The following is a 19404-nucleotide window of genomic DNA, read 5'->3' on the forward strand; positions in this document are numbered from 1 at the left end:
GCTATAAAAATAGAAATAGGCGCGAAGAATTGAGTTCCCATAGAAAATTCAAATATCGCGCCGTTTTTTCCTGACAAAGTGAATGTTTTAATTTCGCTTGTACGATTATCGAAAATATAATAGCATGAAATTATCGCAACGTTTATGAGCCCTTAAGACATTTGGCATCTTGCAAGCAGAAATAAAAAACGTCTAAACTAATTTTTTTTTCTTCTTGATCTTCGTTATGTCTACCCGCTAAATTTTTGATTGTGTCATCAATAGCAGCTTTTGGGCTTATTTCAGGAACAAAGGTATGTAAGTGATATTAAAAATAAGTTTTTTAATAACTTGCTATGGGGCTTCTTTACAAAAACTCTATGTTCGTATCGTAGGACACCAGCAATGGAAACTGTCACGGCTAAGGAAGCTACTCCAGCAGCAGCGGCAGCTGCTGGTAAAGTTTACAAGGTCGGAAGCCGCGTCGGGCGTGGCGTGCCCAACATCGCTGAAGCGTATATGAAGAAATGCTCGTGCAAAAGAGATAAGGCCATCGTGTTTTGCAGAGCATGTGGCTATTACTGCAACGGCCGCACTCGGCTGAAATGCGAACAGCATCCAAGAGTAAGTACTTTTATTGGAGAAGTTATTGCCGTAGACCATTTGTCGAGTCACCATATGAAGTTATTAAAGTAAAGTTTGATGAGTGGTGATGTATTAGAATCTTATTGTCTGGCCTTTGAGGTTGATACATGTACGGATTGGTTTAAAAGTTAACTGATCAGATTTTTTATGATTTTCAGGTAACCTTCTTGTTAGACATTACTGAGTGCCCCCGGTGCCGCTGCTCATCGTTCCTGGATGAATATGATAAAGCTTAGTTGCAAAATTATAAAGTGTTCAAGATACTGACTGTTACTACTAAATATGTTAACATTTGATAGATTTTATTATTCTCTTATAAGATAGGTGTGTATGATTGCTATTAGATAAGAAACTGGTAAGATTTATATTCTAGAAATAAATTTTACCACTTTCTTTGACAAAATGTTGAAACAGTAAGAGGTGATTTTTAAACACTTAATTTGATTTCTAAGTGGATAATAACAAGTACCTATACTTCTGTTAAAATGTGTATGTTTAAGTTTTTGTTTTGTTATTAATAAGAACAAGAGGATAGACTGCTTTTATGTTATATAATCTGACTATTATTACACAGATTACATTGAGTAGAATAATGTGTGAAACCAATAGTTTTTATAGTAAAAACAGTTTTGAGTTTCAAAACACACTCAAATATTTGTAATCTTTGTAGTACAACAAACCATTTTTCTTTTAATATAATAAAAAAATTAAGGCAAATAGTTTTCATATTTTAATCTTGATTGGTGGTGACTGATATGATGATAATGTCCTCCCAGACGTATCAGTCGATGGTGACACCCTGACAAATCAGGTATTATGTATTTTGACATGCGTGTGCTCGAAAGTGTCTTGCGAAACCGAATTTTATTTTAAACTTCCGGCCGCAAGACATGCAGTAAAGCACACTGACTGGGTGACTGATATAATACAGTCAGCATGAAATAGTGACGGCCAAAGTGACCAAATATATTATAACACAACTTTGACACCATAGAAATAAGGATGTGTTCCGATATTTATTTGGCCACTTTGGCTCTCATTATCAATTTGATGCTGACTACCTTTACTTGTGACCTTTATAAAAATAAGTTTAAAAAAGGCATGTAGATGATTAAAAAAAAATTATGAATGGGAAGCTACATTCCAAAGAAAATCGTAAAAAACTTAGGAATTATAGAAACAATTGACATTCGGAATTAGAACTAAATTGAAGCAAATATTTTAGTAAATATCTAACTTGACTATGATCATGACCCATTTCATAGAAATAAAGTTTACCTTCCTGTTGAATAAAAAACTAAGCTTACTACATTTCTAACATTTATTTACATATCTTATTCTAATAGAAAGCTAATATTTATCTTTGTACATTTTATATAGAGAACCAACTTGGAACATCAGATCTGTCCTTGTTCCGTTCCAAATACCCCTTGAAGGTTTTCTTGGCTTCGTCCAAGGATTTGGCGTCCTCATCCTCCGCTTCCTTTTGGTCCACAAACAACTTGGGGTACTCAAACTTCATATCTTTTGGCTGGAAAATATAAGATAAGGAATGAGGATGGTTTACCTTTATTAAGATCATGTGGGATAAGAGCAACTGTTTATTTAACTTGGGCAAAGAGAATTTGAGAGGAATATTGTCAAAGTTAATTATGTAGGCAGTACATTTAGAATAGAATAGAATAAAATAGATTTATTCGTAAGCACAAACAATCGGAACAGTACATAGTATAAAAGAAAACACAGAATAAGATTAAAGTGCCACGAAATGGCCCCATCTCAGCATGTTGCTGGTGGCTTCCAGTGCTGATCTTCCGATGAGACCATCAAGTGAGAAGAATTTGCTGCCATCTTTCAACACAAATAATTAAGAACACCATTTGATCCCTGTTTTTTCACTGATATCTACTCAACAATGGGCCAAAGGTATGGTGCCATGCCAAAAATTATGTATGATTTATACAGGTAATTCCAAATATAATGTACTTTAGATTGTTGGGTAATTCTAAATATTGACACTAGTATGATGGTCTTACATAGGATTTTTGGAATTACCAGACATTCTGAAGTATTTGGAATAATGAACCATCATAAGATATGAAAATTAGGATGTTTTAGCACACTAAAGAGACACTTCCTATAGTCAGACCGTAAAAAGTCTGCAGCGATTTTGATCGCCCATGCAGTGCAAGTGTCATTTTAAATGTCGAACTTCTATGAAATTATGACGTATACATAACACTTACGCTGCGTGGGCTATCAAATCCGACTATACATAGATTTTTGTATATTTTCCCTCCTGTTGCTATCTCTATTGCATACACATAATTATATTGTTGTCAAGCTCTCACAGTGACATTGACAACCGGCGAGTGGGACAGCAATATAATTAAGCGAGTGCAATAGAGATAGGAACAGGATGGTCAATGTACGAAAATGTATGTGGAAAGCGACTCTTCTTTACCATACCACTAATTATCTCAAACTTACCAGGGTAACATAGGCATATTTGATATCATCATCTTTAATAATGTAACCCTTTCCCACATCCCTTCTGAATTTCCCCATGGTAATCTTTGTTCTAACATCAGCGACTGGGACATCGTAAATCTTCTCCAGATAAATTTTTATGTCGTGCTTTGTCATTTCCATAGAACATTGGAAGTGAACTATGTTTGGTAGCTGTTTTATATGAGGTTTAACAAGTTTCATCCAAAAATTTGGTAAAAATACTCTCAATTGGGGATTTCCTCTTTGATATAGTGGATACCTGGAAAAAAGTAGAGAATCTATGAATGTGAAATCAGGGTACACGTTATGCACAAGATTTTTTATTATATAAATTTGATAAAAGATAAAAAGACTAATAAATATTACCATCGAGTGGACATTTTTCTGGACCCAATCAGTTACTGTTAATAATATACAGACTCGCAAGGCTGAGAAATCGAACGAGCTGTAAAATAACACTTAAATAAAAGACCAAATATTAAAAATTAAATCTGGTTTTGGATAATTCTGATTAACAAAAGGTGAGAATTGAGATAACCTAGAAAATTTTGACATAAGCTGTCAAAACACACTGATTGACAGACCAAAATCTATTGTTTTTGGTGCGCATAGACGCTAGACGAATTAAGCTTGTTTTGCACGTATCGCGTAAACTTAAACCGATCGTAAAATGTTATTCAGATCTTTTATTTGTTGACTCTTTTATTCATACGCCAGAGCGGCTATGTTAGAATGCAATAGATGTATAGAGTAAAATGATAATTCGCAGAATCGTCCATTTGTCAGGAATGTTTGTTCAACGCGTGCACAAACCGACTTTTGCCGACTGTTCTAGTATTCTACGGTGTGGAAGTGAAGCGGAAGCTGCGAGTTGCAGTGATCGAGGTGCTCTTGATCGTTTTTGCTTGCGACTGCCTTTTGAATGTGTGTCGGAGAGAACTCCAACCAGCCATTGAGCTTGTTTGTCATAAAGAAAAATGGCGGTGGCCCTGTCACCCGATCAGGAGGTGGTAAGTAAATTAATATAATATATGATTTTACGAAATGACTCTTTATTAGCTTAGATCATGATGTCTGTGTGTTGAGATTCTCTACTTATTTAATACCAGCGGCGCATTCTTTAGACGGGAAATGAACTGTAACTCGCGTCATACCATTACCATGTCATCAATGTTTGTTTTGATTCAGTCGTGTCCGCTTGTTTTCGCTTATAATATAAGATATTATCTTCCTCGTAAGATAAAAAAATACATTTAATCGTGTCATAAACATATGCTATCCGAATTGAATATATATTTGGAATAACACGTACAGTCAATTTTCTTTATAATACGAAACTATCAACTTTTTCAAGGAGGACCATAAGTGGGTGTGGGTTTTGTGGAGATAGATTCCCACTACCAACTCCTTTGTTTTCTTATTAAAAAGCCGGTACCGTACTATTTTTAGCAGTTTCAAACTTATCTTTTATTCACTATTTATTCAGTATAAAATTTTCCAGACATCTGGTGTTTGATGTATAAGTTAGTGAACTTCTCTAGGAATGTGTTGGATTTCTTTCCAAAGGAATCGAAGGTCGTTATTACAAGCGGAGAGTACTTACTTTAACGAGATAAGAAGATGAGTGTATTCGAAGCACAGATATGTGGCAATGGCAATATAGATGTTATTGTTAGGTATTCTTATTTCGGTAAGCAATTCAGCACAAATTTAACTACCATAGCCATGTCACTCATGCCAGTCATGCCATGTTGTCCCATGTCAGCCGGCTTTGTATCTATTTTAAGACTTTTCCATACCCTTATAAGATAATAACTACCTACATCCATCCAGTGGCGTAGCTAGCATGGGTGGCACCTGGTGCGGAAATAGTGGGTGTCACCCCAAAATTCAATCAAAATTGTAAAATATATTTAAAAAGAGTAATTGTAATTTTTGTTAAATAGCTCAGGATTTACCCCATCGCTTTCTTTTTACGAATTTTTATAGGTGGCACTACTGATGTTCACGGTTGGTTGTCACCCCTAAATGGGTGACACCCGGGGCGGACTGCCCCCGCCGCCCCCCCCTAGCTACGCCACTGCATCCATCACAACTTATGTTTTACTTTTGGTCATGGCTTGGTCATTGTTTGATATAACAGTTTTTGTCAATGATCCTGATTTCGATTGTGGTAGCTTTGATGTTAGGCTTTCATAATGGTTGATTAGATTTACTTGCCGGGCTAAACCTACCTACCTAAATATACTCAAACAAGAATGATTTTTTTAGTATACCTAGGTTTACAAACTTAATAATTATATAAATAATAGGATTAATATAGATAGATGGTCCAGTAAATCATGTCAGTAGAAAAAGGCGCGAAATTCAAATTTTCTATGAGATGATGTCCTCTCGCGCCTACATTTTTCAAATTTGCCGCCTTTTTCTACTGACAAGATCTGCTTGACCAAGTATAGGTAAGATCCTCGAGGGGCAACATTATGGGGATCTTCATAAAAGAGTGTACAGGTTCTTAAAGGGTCGGCAAAGCACATGTACCACCCCTGGAACTAGGCATCCGTAGGCTAGGCTACGGTGACCCTTTACCATCAAGTGGGCTGTATGCTTATTTACCACCAAATTGGTGTAACAAAAGACTAACACCATTATTGGTTGTATGTGTGCCTATGTATACATACAGACAAAAATTGTTCCACAAATAATACCTACTATACCTAGTGGCCAAAATTGAAAAATAGTTTATGCAAGTAATTTTGAACAAGTTTTCTATCAGATATACCTATTACCTATTTCCGCAGCAGACTACATCATTTTGTAATAGTAATAATGGTATAGTTCCAAGAAAATTCACAATAAAGTCGTGAGTTCGTGATGTACTTAAGTATAAGTATGTAATATGTTAGAAGGCACGCCCCCATCACCGGCACGCTTCCTTGAACACATGTGTCACATTTCGCCAAGTCCACTAATGTCCGTCATGTCTCGCTTACGATGAAAAGCTTCCACCTACTTTTTTTAGTAGGGTCGACTTGGGTAACTTCTGGCTGAATGCGAAGTACCATGTTTCATTATATTCTGGAGAGCTATTTATTTACTCGTTGTGACACAAACAAATGCTTAACAAAGCACTGTCCCCTCTCCCTTCTCTGAGCTACATCCGGCCAAAGCTATACAGGAGTCATGGCTCCTCTACACGATGGGCCAACGCTGGCCACTCCAAGGGACGTATTTATGCGTTAGAGGGCCCATCGTGTAGAGGAGCCCTCAGAATTATCCCGCTATATACTTAGGCTGCGAGATTTGTTGCGAAATTTACGCCTCCATTTTGGTTCTTGTGGGTTTGGCTTCAACTTTTGCTTCATCTCGACATCAGATTGACATCAGGTTACCTTTTATGGAATATAGTATTATTTAAAAGCTATTCTTAAATAATACTAAGCTATGAGAGTCCCCAAGGTATTTAAACTTAGACACTCCTTTGTAAGTGTTTTCACCCACAAGTAGGTTCTGTCTTTGGGTGCGACTGTCCCTGTACCGCTTCATGTGGAGGTATTCCGACCTTGGGTGCACTGTCACTGACACACATACAAGGGAGGACGAAACCAACATCCGAACTCAAAACGCCTTACGCTGCAGTGCTGCGCTCCATAAGGATTTGGTGTCCAAGTTTCTCAGTAGACATACTAAGCTACGGATCTACAAGACCGTGATCCGCCCCATTCTGATGTATGGGTGTGAGGCTTGGACACTAACACTCAAGGAGGAGAACAGCCTTTTAGTCACAGAACGTAAGGTGTTGAGGAAGATTCTGGGACCCGTTAAAAGAGACGATGGCAGTTGGACGATCCGAAAGAATGCCGAGATAGAACATCTGATAGCCGAGCCGAACATAATAGGTGAGACCAAAGCGCATCGTCTCCGCTGGCTTGGCCATCTCGAAAGGATGGGTGAAGATCGGGCAGCCAAAAAGGCTTACTTGGGTCGACCAAATGGACGCCGTCCTGTTGGTCGTCCTAAATACCGTTGGGCAGATAGAGTGGAGGCAGATCTCCGTGAGCTCGGAGTCGGCGAAAGCTGGCGGGATACCGCTCCTGACCGATCAAAGTGGCGTGCTCTTGTGTTGGAGGCCAAGACTCATTTTGGGTCATCGCGCCAACCAAGTAAGTAAGTATGAGAGTCCCACTGATGGCACTGTTTGGTAAAAGCCTCTTTTCCACTTAAGCCAGTCTGAAATAGTCTCCTCCAGTTAGCCCGAAAGGCAGTACCGTACCCACCGTTTCAATTGTCTGCCTTGATGCTTGGTATCGGCGGTCCGACATCTTTTCGGCGACATTTTTTCATCAACGGTCGGTACCGTTATAGTTGCATGCCTGAGTATTGTAAATAAAAAAAATATATAGGGTAAACCCTCCAGTGAATGAACACCCCCCAGTGAATGAACAAAATCACGTTTTTTGTCTAAAATAAGAAATATAGCAAATTTTGCCACTTATCTTATTAGACAACCCGTAATAAATTTATTTTCGACCAGTTGGGATGTGACTGGCGTTTGAAGTTTACGAGTTTGTGGATTTGAAGTTTTGTATGGAAACATTAGATCCCAGATAAGAACAGTGTACGTTTGGAGCAACATATGAAGTACTTATTTAATCTTTACCAGTACAAAGTTTAGTTATTTGGTTAGATTAAGAATTAAACCTTCTATTTATGTACACTTTGTCGGCGTATTATGCAATTAAGGCTTTATTTTTTATAGTTCCATTACTGGCTCATAAAATGTTCTGAAACCAGTAAATGAACAGTGTGTTCATTTACTGGTGTCGCGTAGATTTCATTTTTTTCCCAAATGTATATGTAAACGCAATCGTATTGAGCTTGTTTTTTGTGATTCTGCATAGAAAACGATTCTGAATCATTTAGCCAGTATTGGAACAAACCAAATTTCTATAGTCCATTTAGTAGATTTGTCATGCCTATGTATTGAACAATACAAAATTTGGCTTGTTCATTTACTGGATTTCTACTAATTCTATGTATGAACAGTGTAACCACGAACAATGCAGTAACAAGTTTATTATTTTATGCATTATTTGGTGAGCATGACCCTTTTTCATCAAAATATGCACCTTGGTTCTTGTTTTCATGGTTGATTTTATTTTTTCCTTTTAATATGTAACGGGTTTCTGTGTTATTGGTGAATAACCATCATTTTATTATATTCTAATCGATTTGAAGTCAATATGGAGGGATAAAAAGATATAAACGCTATCGCTATACCTATTAAAATAGAGCCGGAAACGGTGTTTGTGATAAAAATGATTTTATTATGCTAATTAAAAAGATTTAAATAATGTTCATTCACTGGGTTTTTCGGTGTTCATTCACTAGTTTTTATGTTCATTCATTAGGTTTTTGGGTAGTTTTTTGCAAATTCTGGTATATCTCAAAAACTATGAAAGTAATTAAAAATCGCAGAAATTACTTTCTTCTTTATTAAATGAGGATTGATTAAATTGCAGTTAATTATTCCAATTATTAATGAATGCTGAGCAATGATTTTTCAAACTTGGATAATTGCTTAAGTGTTCATTCACTGGTGGTCTTACCCTACATACCTAATCATAGTAATCATCATTGGCCACAGCATCTTTGCAGATGATAGTTGCAACGACAAAAAAAAAAAAAAAAATAAAGCGTTTATTCTCAAGCTTACTTACATCTAAATACATTACATTCTTCTTCCAAACCTAAAAAATAAAGCAAAAAAAAGAAGAAAAAAGTGAAGAGAAGTGCTAAAGAAGGTATTTTGAGGAGCTAGTCTAATATAGGTATATTACGAAATTGGGCAAGTTCACCCTACGACACCGTAGGCGTTGTAGCGTAAACAACAATCTGCAAAAACCTGCCAGGTATTCCCTCGCAACACCTAATAGAATTGCTGTTCAGCGGGCGTGTAACTTCGCTTTTTACCCCCAGTTTTTTTTTATTAAGGTAGTTAGCAGCATTTAGCAAGAGAAATACTGGTTATTGTTTGCTAATAATGAGTTTGCTTTCGTTTCTCGTCGGTAACTACCTATGAAAGGGGTGATTACTTGATTAGTGTAATTATTGATAATCTTGATATATTACGCAGATTATACGTTAATTCTAATTGAAGTTACTAAAATGTATTACTTAGTTTTGCCAAGTCTAATTCTTGAACAAAGTCAGATAATAAACAACTTAACAAGTTATTCAGAGCGAGTGAGTGAAGTGAATCACCGATTACTTCAAATCCCATCAGATCGGTCGGGCAACTCGGGCAATTGAGGGCACTCTATCAGCGAGCGCAGCGTCCGGCCGCTCTCCGTCACTCAAACTTAACGGCTGATTTATTACGCCGATTTCCGATCCGGCGTTCCCACACTACCGCAAATTTAATACCAAATACCTGTTGGTATTTATAGACATTTCAGCGGAAGTGTCGTAAACATGGCTACCATGAAACGTGCGGACGTCAGTCCCCCGCTGCTATTTTAAGCGCCCGGCGCGTGTAAACCAAGTGTAAACAATCATACTGAACGTAATGTCATCTTGCATGTCTACTGAATGAATCCTCCCACTACTATTACGTATGCTACGTTCTGGCTACGTTGTCTTGACTTAGAGTTATGTGTGGAGGCCGGATCGTTGGGGTTTTTTGGTTATTGCGTCCTGCGTTTCTGTATTAGACAGTTTCCTTCCCTCTTTACATGTACACTACACTTATAATATGCCGTCTGCCTTTCTTTGATTATTTCTTATATTATAATACACTCGTGTAAAGGGTTTCAGATCGTGTCCTGTGTTTATAAGTCTTTAGCTGCACAAATTGATATAGACCTTTCAGTGAAACTCGGAAAATGATAATTTGACGTGATTAACTATCTTTCACCGTTAAGGTGTGAAGTCAGAAGCTGAATTGCTTAAGTAGTGTGACATTTAAAAGTGTAATAAACCCGTGACAAAGCCGGCCGGCGGATGCGCGGTCGACGACCCACAATCGATAGCACTCTATTTCGGAAGTTTACTGCACATTGTTACCTGGAGGCTTTGCACTCTCATCTAAATTTAGGGAGATCAGAGACATGTGCACGGCAAAGGTTAAAATAGTCCCGTTAATAAACGTTGATATTTGTGGCTGAAAGAAAGTTCCTTGATTACAATAATATACATGTTATACAAAAACCTTGTCCTTGCTTGGTTGCAACAAACAATATAAGCAAGCAAAAGTTGCTGTTGTTGATTATAAAATAATTCTAAAAGGTATAAACAAGGGTCTGACTCACAAGTAACAGGAAATTGGTACCCTGTCTGAGAATCGGCAAAGTATACTTTTCTCGAGGCGTACGGGTGGGAAGAACAGACCAGTTTTACTCATCTCGATCTGCACCCTGTAAACCGTGTGAACCATTAATGTGTGACCTCCGAGTTGTTAAAGTTACTAAGGATCTCGAAGCCGTAGTTATATTGGTAAATCTGAGGCGAGTGCCCGCGTTCGACAGCGAGGGGAATTATAGTCCCGTGCGATCAACATCCGTCGCGGTGTTAGTAAATACGGGATTCCCGAATTAAGACTTGTTGAAGGTAAATTAATAACAGCAGGCAAGCAGTGCCCAAACTAAACCCTGACAATGAGATGAGGCCTGTGCTTCTCAGTTGGATGACTGGGACGTAAGTACTAAGTAGCCTTGTGATCTTGAATAGACAGACATTTACAACGAATCTTTTACAAATAGGTAATACCTAATCAATTTATCGGGTAGGGGGCCTCTCTAACCAATGAAGATTGGCAGCCAATTCCAAATACCTAGGTACTCCGGGCTTTCGTTAACGAAGAGTGGGATTGGTTGTTATGTTTGCTGACTATGGAAATTCAATGGCACAAAGTATAGTTTGTGATTATTGTTTGGCATTTCAATTCGACTAATATATTTGGAAACGAGTGGTCAACACCACTAGATTCCCAATTTCTATTGCTCGTGTTTCAATGTCGTTTTACACAGACGATCGAGTGCTCGAAATTAAAAAAATTGGCCCCCAGTTACTGTATTTAAAACGCCCGGCACCCGCATTTCATTAACCCCATACCCCATCATTGTGGTAAACTAAGCATTCCACGTGTCTGCTCCGCCAAGCGTATTGAATTTATCGTGGCAGGGGTTGTCTGCCACCCGTTAAAATAGGTAGGTATTAGGTACTTGTTACCTACAAGTACACAAGCGGAAATTATAAATTCTGCCAGTGATGTAGGTAGGGTTTTGACGATAATAACATTTTGCGTACTGTGTAGTAAATAACTGGTATGCTCCGCTACATACTGATTCTGGCTTGGCTGTATGAAGCAGATTTGTGTTAAGTACCGTCAAGATGTTATATATGAACTTGTTGTAGTCCTAAAACAGCTATCGTATTTATACTACAAAATCACTGCACATTTGCACGTCTTTACCGACCGCCTGAGATAAGTGGTAGACTTATACTATAACATAACTAATTGTAAGTATACCTTGTTGGCGCAAGCAGGAATCGACCTGTAAGCCTGTTACCAAGTTGCTTATTACAACCTTTCATATTTTAATGATATCATCATATCATTGACGTCATGCAAGGCTTAGTATAGCTATAGGTAGAAATTTATTGCCAGGCGTATAACGTATAACATTTTTAATCATAGATATTATTCGGCAACTTCGCATTACGGTAAATGTTTCGCCCACGCCCGTTCATCATTACTTGTTACTTGAAAGAAGACGGTAACATGTGACTCTGATGGCATAGACGCGTGTGATATTGTACTATCACACCGCGGTAAGAGCGTAGGCTCATTCAAATATAACTTAGACTGGTCCGCCGCCATCGAATAGCGAATAAACTATCTTTCTATTAAACATAATTTATTTTGGTCGTATAGGTCGTTTCAAAGTTTCAAAACCATTATTTGTCATTTGCGTACAGTCACCTGCAATAATATGTTACACAACGTAGCCCGCAAAGATATCTGACACGATTTTGTTTGTAGAGCCATAATCTAGAGCGTGTCACATTTTTACGGCCATCGAAGAGTAACATATGAATGCAGATGACATATGTACATTTAAAAAATTTTTTGGTGACAACCCTTTTGGAAAGCAAAATATTTGAAGGAACCCCAAATTAAAAATTTTCGTTCGTCACTGGGGACCAGATATACCTATAGAAGTGCTGGTTTTCTTATTATTACAAGTATTTTCGCGGAGCCCCAACAGAGGCTTTGCGGAACCCTACACTGAGAGAAAAGTACAACAAAAATACACTTAGAATTACAAAAATAAACTTAATCCGGGGACAAGGAGAGTTAACTAACTAATAGGAACAAATTGACTTTTGCAATTTCTATTAGTTCTTGCAATTTCTATTATCTGTTTGTTGAAATTATATTTGGTATTACTGAGCTGTTTGTAGAAATAAATAAACTTTACAGAAATAGTGAAACGTCCTTAATTATTACTAAAACTTCATTTTTTCCCCCAGTACAGAACTGTTTTTTAATTCCTGGTGATGATTTTTCTCTCAGTGTAGGGTTCCGCAGAACACACTTTGAGAATGGCTGTTCTAGGATATCAACAAGTGGAAAAGCTGAGATGCTCCTAAAATTAGATAAACGTTAATAAACGTTCGAAATGCAGCCACTCTGCATATTACCGTCAAGTGCTTTCGTTTAACGGATTTTACAAATCAATTTCCCCTTGTGAAGGTTATAAGATTATTCAATTGCGGACCATATAAGGGGAGAGCATGCATTGCTATATTGAAATGGCATTATTATAATTCTTGCGACGCTATGTTCGGAGGTATTATCGTCGCGTAAGTGCGATTGTTTCGCGCAGCCCACAGTTGCACTTCGGAGACGTTTTCGCACGATCGTGCGTGTCAATCATTGTTAAACTCTTTCGGCGTTTGTACTTTACGTCTAAAAAAACCTTTGCTTAATGATTCAAAAGGGTTAGCCCTGCAATATCATGTTTTTGCGATGCTTGATGCGTCAAACAAGTCTTCAACGTCATGTGGTTTAGTTGTTTAAGTTGAGGGGTCATGTTTCCTTAAATCTATTGACAGGGACGCTTCACATCAGTCATTCATGTTTTACTGCAAGTTTATTGCGCGTGTTTATTCTTAAACAGTATATTATAACTTTCTTTTTATTCAAATTTGTTTCACATTCGTTCAAATAAGTGGTTCGTTGTGTTCAATTTCTTTAAGTGCAGCACTGCAATAATAGTGAGGTAAACAGTGTCACCCAATGTATGGGACGTGCAAATTTTGGTATCGGATGAATTCACTTGGCACAGATGTAGTATACGTAAAGCTAAGCCAATCCAGCCCGGTAGCCAAACGCCACCCCCTGGTGGGTAAGCAGGGGGGCATCCAAAGTTACACGCTGCATATCGGCTTCTATTTACCTACCACCTCGAGTTTGGTATCATTTCCAGATAAATCGGGCATAAGGAATTCATTTTTGAGACATTTAATGTACAGTTTAATAGAAAAAAACAAAAATATTGACGAACAAATCAAAATAGGATTGCAATTTTTTATTCAATTATTAATATTATCAGCCGAAACTACAATTGCTAGAAAGTTAAAATTTGCACAACAGGTTACATTTATAATGTGTACAAGAGATAAGAAGCGATTTTGAAAAATTCAACCCCTAAGGGGGTTAAAAAGGGGACGAAAGTTTATATGGAGTTCATGTTTTATTTTAAGCTAGGAATTTCAAACTTCGTTAAAAGATATATTATTAAAATACAAGAAAACTAATTTCAGCGTTTTTGAAAATTTATCCTCTAAGGTGGTGAAATAGGGGTTGAAAATTTGTATGGAGATCAACATTTTTTTCGAGTGTGCGGCTTGAAACTTTTTATATGCGCATATAGAATACAAGAAAAGTAATTTCAGCGTTTTTAAAAATTCATCCTAAAAGGGGGTTAAAAAGAAGTTCAAAGCTTGAATCCATTACAAATTACTTTGACTGCCCCCCCTGCCTACCTGCCAGGGGGTGGCGGATGTCTACCGGGCTCAATTAGCTTAGCTTTACGTATATTACATCTGTGCTAAGTGAATTCATCCGATACCAAAATTTGCACCTTATGACACTACTTCCCAGGCTATAAAGTGTTACCAAAATGCAGAACTCTTGTGAAATGGCTATAGGTACATCAAGAGTATAAAAGGTCGTTTTAGTGTGAGAGTTCCAGTAATTATGTGCTATCGGTAATAACTATCGAGCAATTCGTGGGTCAATAAATCCGGTTATTAATGTGTAACTTAATTAGTTTCATTACCTAACATATAAGTAGTTGATTTATTGATGTTCAGCCTAATTTTCCGAAAATCGCACGATAGTAGTATCAATGTTATTAATATGTCAGACACTATTAGTCAATTAGTAGTATTTTCATTGCGTAACTGAGTAAAAAAAATCGGTACAAGCTAGAGAATTTTCACTGGTCTATGGTACAAACCATGTGATATGATATGTTCAATTAAGAACGATATAATCGCAATGAATTCTAATCACGCAATGCTTTTAAGAGCCCTTCAACGTGCACACTAGTATTCAAAAGGTACTTAAATACACAATACAGTACGCAGCGGCCCCCTTTTTTCAATATCTTTCGTCAAATTTAAATAATCACGTTTATTTAGCTGTGGCGCTAGTGTGCACGTTGAAGGGCTCTCTTCTTCTTCCTCGCGTTATCCCGGCATTTCGCCACGGCTCATGAGAGCCTGGGGTCCGCTTGACAACTAATCCAATGATTTGACGTAGGCACTAAGTTTTTACGAAAGCGACTGCCATCTGACCTTCCAACCCAGAGGGTAAACTAGGCCTTATTGGGATTAGCCCGGTTTCCTCACGATGTTTTCCTTCACCGAAAAGCGACTGGTAAATATCAAGTGATATTTCGTACATAAGTTCCGAAAAACTCATTGGTACGAGCCGGGGTTTGAACCCGCGACTTCCAGATTGCAAGTCGCACGCTCTCACCGCTAGGCCATCAGCGCTTCCTTGAAGGGCTCTTAACTGAAATTGTCTACAAGTTCACGTAAAACTTACGATGCCTGACATATGACATCTTGGAGCGGCGGTGAGGTGCGTGTGCGCTCATACTAATGCGACCGGCGCGCGCGCAGGAAACACATCCCGGAAGAATTAGCGCCCCGCCTACTGCAACTTGTTTGCATTCAATTTTATTTGAACTGCCAGTGTGTCCCGCCGTCCTTATCTATACGAAACCAAGTTATCTTTCACCGACATTAATACCCGTTTAGGATTCAGTCGCGCGAACGCGCGTTAAGGCTCGACTGCCAATGAAAGTGTGGCGAAATAGTGAAATCAGTTCGTATTTAGTAATAAACTATGGTTGACGATTAAACAAAGTGAAGATCTATTTAGTCATCATGCGGCCGGCGCTGATCAAAATGGAGACGACGTTTATATTATTCAGACTACGAGTATCGAGGGTATTACTTTTTGATTTATTATTTTCATGAATAACGGTTGAATTTCTTTAATTTCGCATTTTAAGCTCTATCCAATTTCCTCATTATCACAGCCTTTAAACGTCCCACTCTCCCACTACATGTCTGAGGATGCACAAGTTCTTGGGAGGCCAAATCTTAGCGGAAACAGGCTAGTCCCCTTTTTAGCTGTCTGTATACTTAAATAATAGATTTATTTACAGAACAAAGAACAGTTGCACATTATACCTCTAGTATCTCCCATATTTTGTATTCTTTGTCTGCTTGCCCTTCGGCAAAGGCCTCCTCCAACATTCTCCATCTCTCTCCGATCTATTGCCACTCTGCTCCAGGTACTGTATACTTAATCAATGTATTTTTTAATTATTTTCAGGCGACGAAAGCATTCCTTGATGCCCTGAGCGAGTCCGGCGCGGCGTGCGTGTCCCGCGCGACCGCCATCAAGTTCCTACTCGCGCGCAAGTTCGATGTTGCGCGCGCACACGAGCTGTGGAGGCAGCATGGCGCCACGAGGCGGCGCGAAGGGCTCAACAAGTTCGAGCCGTTTGAAGACCCGCTCAAGAGTGAATTGGAGACGGGGAAGTTTACTATACTGGTGAGCATCAGACTATTACTATCTACTGTTAAACGCCACACGCGCGTGGAGGCAGCATGGTGCTACGAGGCGGCAAGAGGGTCTTAACCAGTTTGAGCGAATTGGATACAGGGAAGTTTACTACTCGTATTTTGGTGAGTATTATAGTAGTCCACTGCTAATCTGTACAATCACGTTGTTCGTGTTGTACGTGTAACAAATCATCAAGTGAGCTGTAGGTGTGGAGGTAACATGGAGCATCATACTGCACTGATGAGAGTCTTAGCCATACATCTGTTACACATGTTACAATAATGTAACAATCTTCTATGAGTGATTACTCAGGTGGCAGATGAGACGCCGCGAGCCACGCGACGATCTTATGAATTTCGAAGTCCACTCTGAAGTAACGTGTCTGGTAAGACCTTAACCCTATAGAGACCTGGCTATTCAGCGATGCCCTCATTTATTCGCGTATTGTCGCCAGAAAAAAATCCTGTATGTACATTCTATTAAGGTTGTATTTTGTTTGATCCACAGCCAACCCGCGACGCGACCGGCGCAGCCATCGCGGTGTTCACGGCCAACAAGCACTTCCCCGCGCAGACCACGCACCAGATTACTTTACAGGTACTTCCGAACATTCACATTCAGAAGCCCTACGATACTAGGATAACTGTCAATAATAAAAAAGTACCACCAGCCTTCATATACTAACTTATACTAACGTCACATTAAACAAAAAAAGAATGAATCACACATTTTTATTCACTGACGGATTTTTGTATGTAAACAAAATAGAATGTTTACGTTAGTATTAGTACTTGTCATCTCAGTACTTGTACTGTTAATTAATCAACGCAGTTAAAACGCGAGCCGCAATAAATACGAGTATAACACGAGACGGGTCATCGCTTCCCGCACCCGCACCCGCACTTGATAAGCTTCGCGCTTTATTATCCCATTAGCCACATGCACGAGTGCATACAACACACATTTAAGCTCATGGCATGCTACCGTGCATGCGTGTCTGACAACTGATAGATAGTCTGAGTTCCCTTGTAAATTAATTCTTAACACAAATTGACCTAGTCCTATCATAAGCTCAGAAAAGCTTATACTGTAGGTACGCATGTGAGTGTCAAATCCAAGAACGTCATGCACATCTCTGGCTTAAGATATAAGCAAATGTGTCGCTTAACTTCAAACTTGGGTAAATCCATTCCACCCTCTCAGCAAATATCGACCCTATTACCTTTTACCAAAATTGCATAATCTGACAGATGGATTTACCCGAGTTTGAAGTTAAGCGACTCAAATATAAATCGTAGTAGAAATGTCAACTGTTACTTTGACAACGTTCGCCATAGCACTTATAAGCGTTCTTGAGGCCACGGGCACGATTTCTTGGCTCTTGGCGAGGTGTTGAAAAGATCTGCACATAATCTTATTCTGGGTTAACACCAGAGTTGTGTTCACCTCATTATTAACTCTTCAGCCGCTTATATGTGCGCGTGCGATAAATATAGTATGTAGGAATTGTTAATGCTTAGGGTGGTATTCCATCTGTTCAATATCTTGGTCCAATGTCATTGCGTCTCACTCTCTCATTAAGCAAAATGTGAGACAAAATACACATTGAACAAATAAATTGGACAGGTGGAATACCACCTTTAGCGTAGTTAGTTAGGGCTGATTTAGACGGAGCGCAACCTCGTACGCGATTTTAATTGCATTGAAAACTTTTGGTTACATCCAATTCAGCCGACCAATTAAATACCGCAATGTAATGAAGCTCGCATGCGGCGTCTCGCACCACAGAATTAAGTAATAGTTATTATCATACAGAACGGCCACGCACCGCCCTGCCCTGATTCGCATTACCTTGCCCCGCGACTGGCCGCGATATGAATCTGGCGGACTTCTGGCGTCCTCTCAGTAAAGTGACTTACCCACACATCAGAGATGGGCATTTCGTAATTGATTCCTGATTCCACGATTACTCGAAATTACTTTGTAATCTGATTACCGATTCCCAGATTACTTTGTAATCTATAATACCGAATTACTAAGTACAATTCCATTTGAGGAATCAGGAATCAGTTTTTCTAATATTACAATTCCTAGTAATTGGAATCATTGTCGATTCCTCATTACAGGAATGCATTACTTGATTCCTTTCAGATTACATTTTGTACTTCTACTATCAAAAGTACATTTCGATAGTAGATATGTGAAATAGATGTTGTGAATGTTGGCTTAATAGATATAGATGCACCTTATTTGAATCAGGTGAGCAGATTTCAAAAATGATGATAGTTTTGGAATCCAACATGTCTGCCGTGCACTTTGACATAAAAGTCGTCATGGGTGTCGTTTTATAGGTTTCAGGGAGTGCCGGTTTCGAAAATAATGACAATTTTGGAATCCGACATGTCTGCCGTGCACTTTGACATAAAAGTCGTCATGGGTGTCGTTTTATATGTTTCAGGGAGTGCCGGTTTCGAAAATAATGACAGTTTTGGAATCCGACATGTCTGCCGTGCACTTTGACATAAAAGTCGTCATGGGTGTCGTTTAATAGGTTTCAGGGAGTGCCGGTTTCGAAAATAATGACAGTTTTGGAATCCGACATGTCTGCCGTGCACTTTGACATAAAAGTCGTCATGGGTATCGTTTTATAGGTTTCAGGGAGTGCAGAATTCGAAAATGATGACAGTTTTGGAATCCGACATGTCTGCCGTGCACTTTGACATAAAAGTCATCATGGGTGTCGTTTTATAGGTTTCAGGGAGTGCCGGTTTCGAAAATAATGACAGTTTTGGAATCCGACATGTCTGCCGTGCACTTTGACATAAAAGTCGTCATGGGTGTCGTTTTATAGGTTTCAGGGAGTGCAGAATTCGAAAATGATGACAGTTTTGGAATCCGACATGTCTGCCGTGCACTTTGACATAAAAGTCGTCATGGGTGTCGTTTTATAGGTTTCAGGGAGTGCCGGTTTCGAAAATAATGACAGTTTTGGAACCCGACATGTCTGCCGTGCACTTTGACATAAAAGTCGTCTTGGGTGTCGTTTTATAGGTTTCAGGGAGTGCCGGTTTCGAAAATAATGACAGTTTTGGAATCCGACATGTCTGCCGTGCACT

At 38.8% G+C, this 19404-nt stretch overlaps 3 protein-coding genes across 5 annotated transcripts in view; 2 read left to right on the plus strand and 1 right to left on the minus strand.

Annotated features, from left to right (window-relative positions):
* Positions 1-172: 172 nt before the first annotated feature.
* Positions 173-1327, plus strand: LOC134669231 (uncharacterized). Of its 2 annotated transcripts, none has more exons than XM_063526743.1 (3): positions 173-293; positions 375-603; positions 783-1327. In XM_063526743.1, the coding sequence occupies exons 2-3, from the start codon at positions 385-387 to the stop codon at positions 858-860; spliced, it is 297 nt and encodes a 98-aa protein (XP_063382813.1). In that variant the 5' UTR covers positions 173-293; positions 375-384; the 3' UTR covers positions 861-1327. The 2 variants fall into 2 exon arrangements, with proteins under 2 accessions (XP_063382813.1, XP_063382812.1); XM_063526742.1 differs by having other exon boundaries at positions 195-297.
* Positions 1328-1931: 604 nt separating this feature from the next.
* LOC134669571 (large ribosomal subunit protein uL23m) lies at positions 1932-3697 on the minus strand. The gene is made up of 3 exons (XM_063527223.1): positions 3502-3697; positions 3115-3394; positions 1932-2155 (listed from the first exon to the last, which is right to left on the minus strand). The coding sequence occupies exons 1-3, from the start codon at positions 3513-3515 to the stop codon at positions 1997-1999; spliced, it is 453 nt and encodes a 150-aa protein (XP_063383293.1). The 5' UTR covers positions 3516-3697; the 3' UTR covers positions 1932-1996.
* Positions 3698-3996: 299 nt separating this feature from the next.
* LOC134669556 (tyrosine-protein phosphatase non-receptor type 9) overlaps positions 3997-19404 on the plus strand; it is a 145202-nt gene continuing 129794 nt past the window's right edge. Inside the window, exons 1-3 of one of the 2 annotated variants that reach the window (XM_063527166.1) lie at positions 3997-4145; positions 16055-16276; positions 16796-16885. In XM_063527166.1, the coding sequence (XP_063383236.1) occupies positions 4113-4145; positions 16055-16276; positions 16796-16885 (345 nt within the window). In that variant the 5' untranslated portion in view covers positions 3997-4112. Of the gene's footprint in view, positions 4146-15295; positions 15664-16054; positions 16277-16795; positions 16886-19404 lie in introns of those variants that run through there. The other variant, XM_063527165.1, reaches the window with a different exon arrangement.

This window comes from Cydia fagiglandana, chromosome 12 (genome assembly GCF_963556715.1).
Source record: "Cydia fagiglandana chromosome 12, ilCydFagi1.1, whole genome shotgun sequence".
Lineage (NCBI taxonomy): Eukaryota > Metazoa > Arthropoda > Insecta > Lepidoptera > Tortricidae > Cydia > Cydia fagiglandana.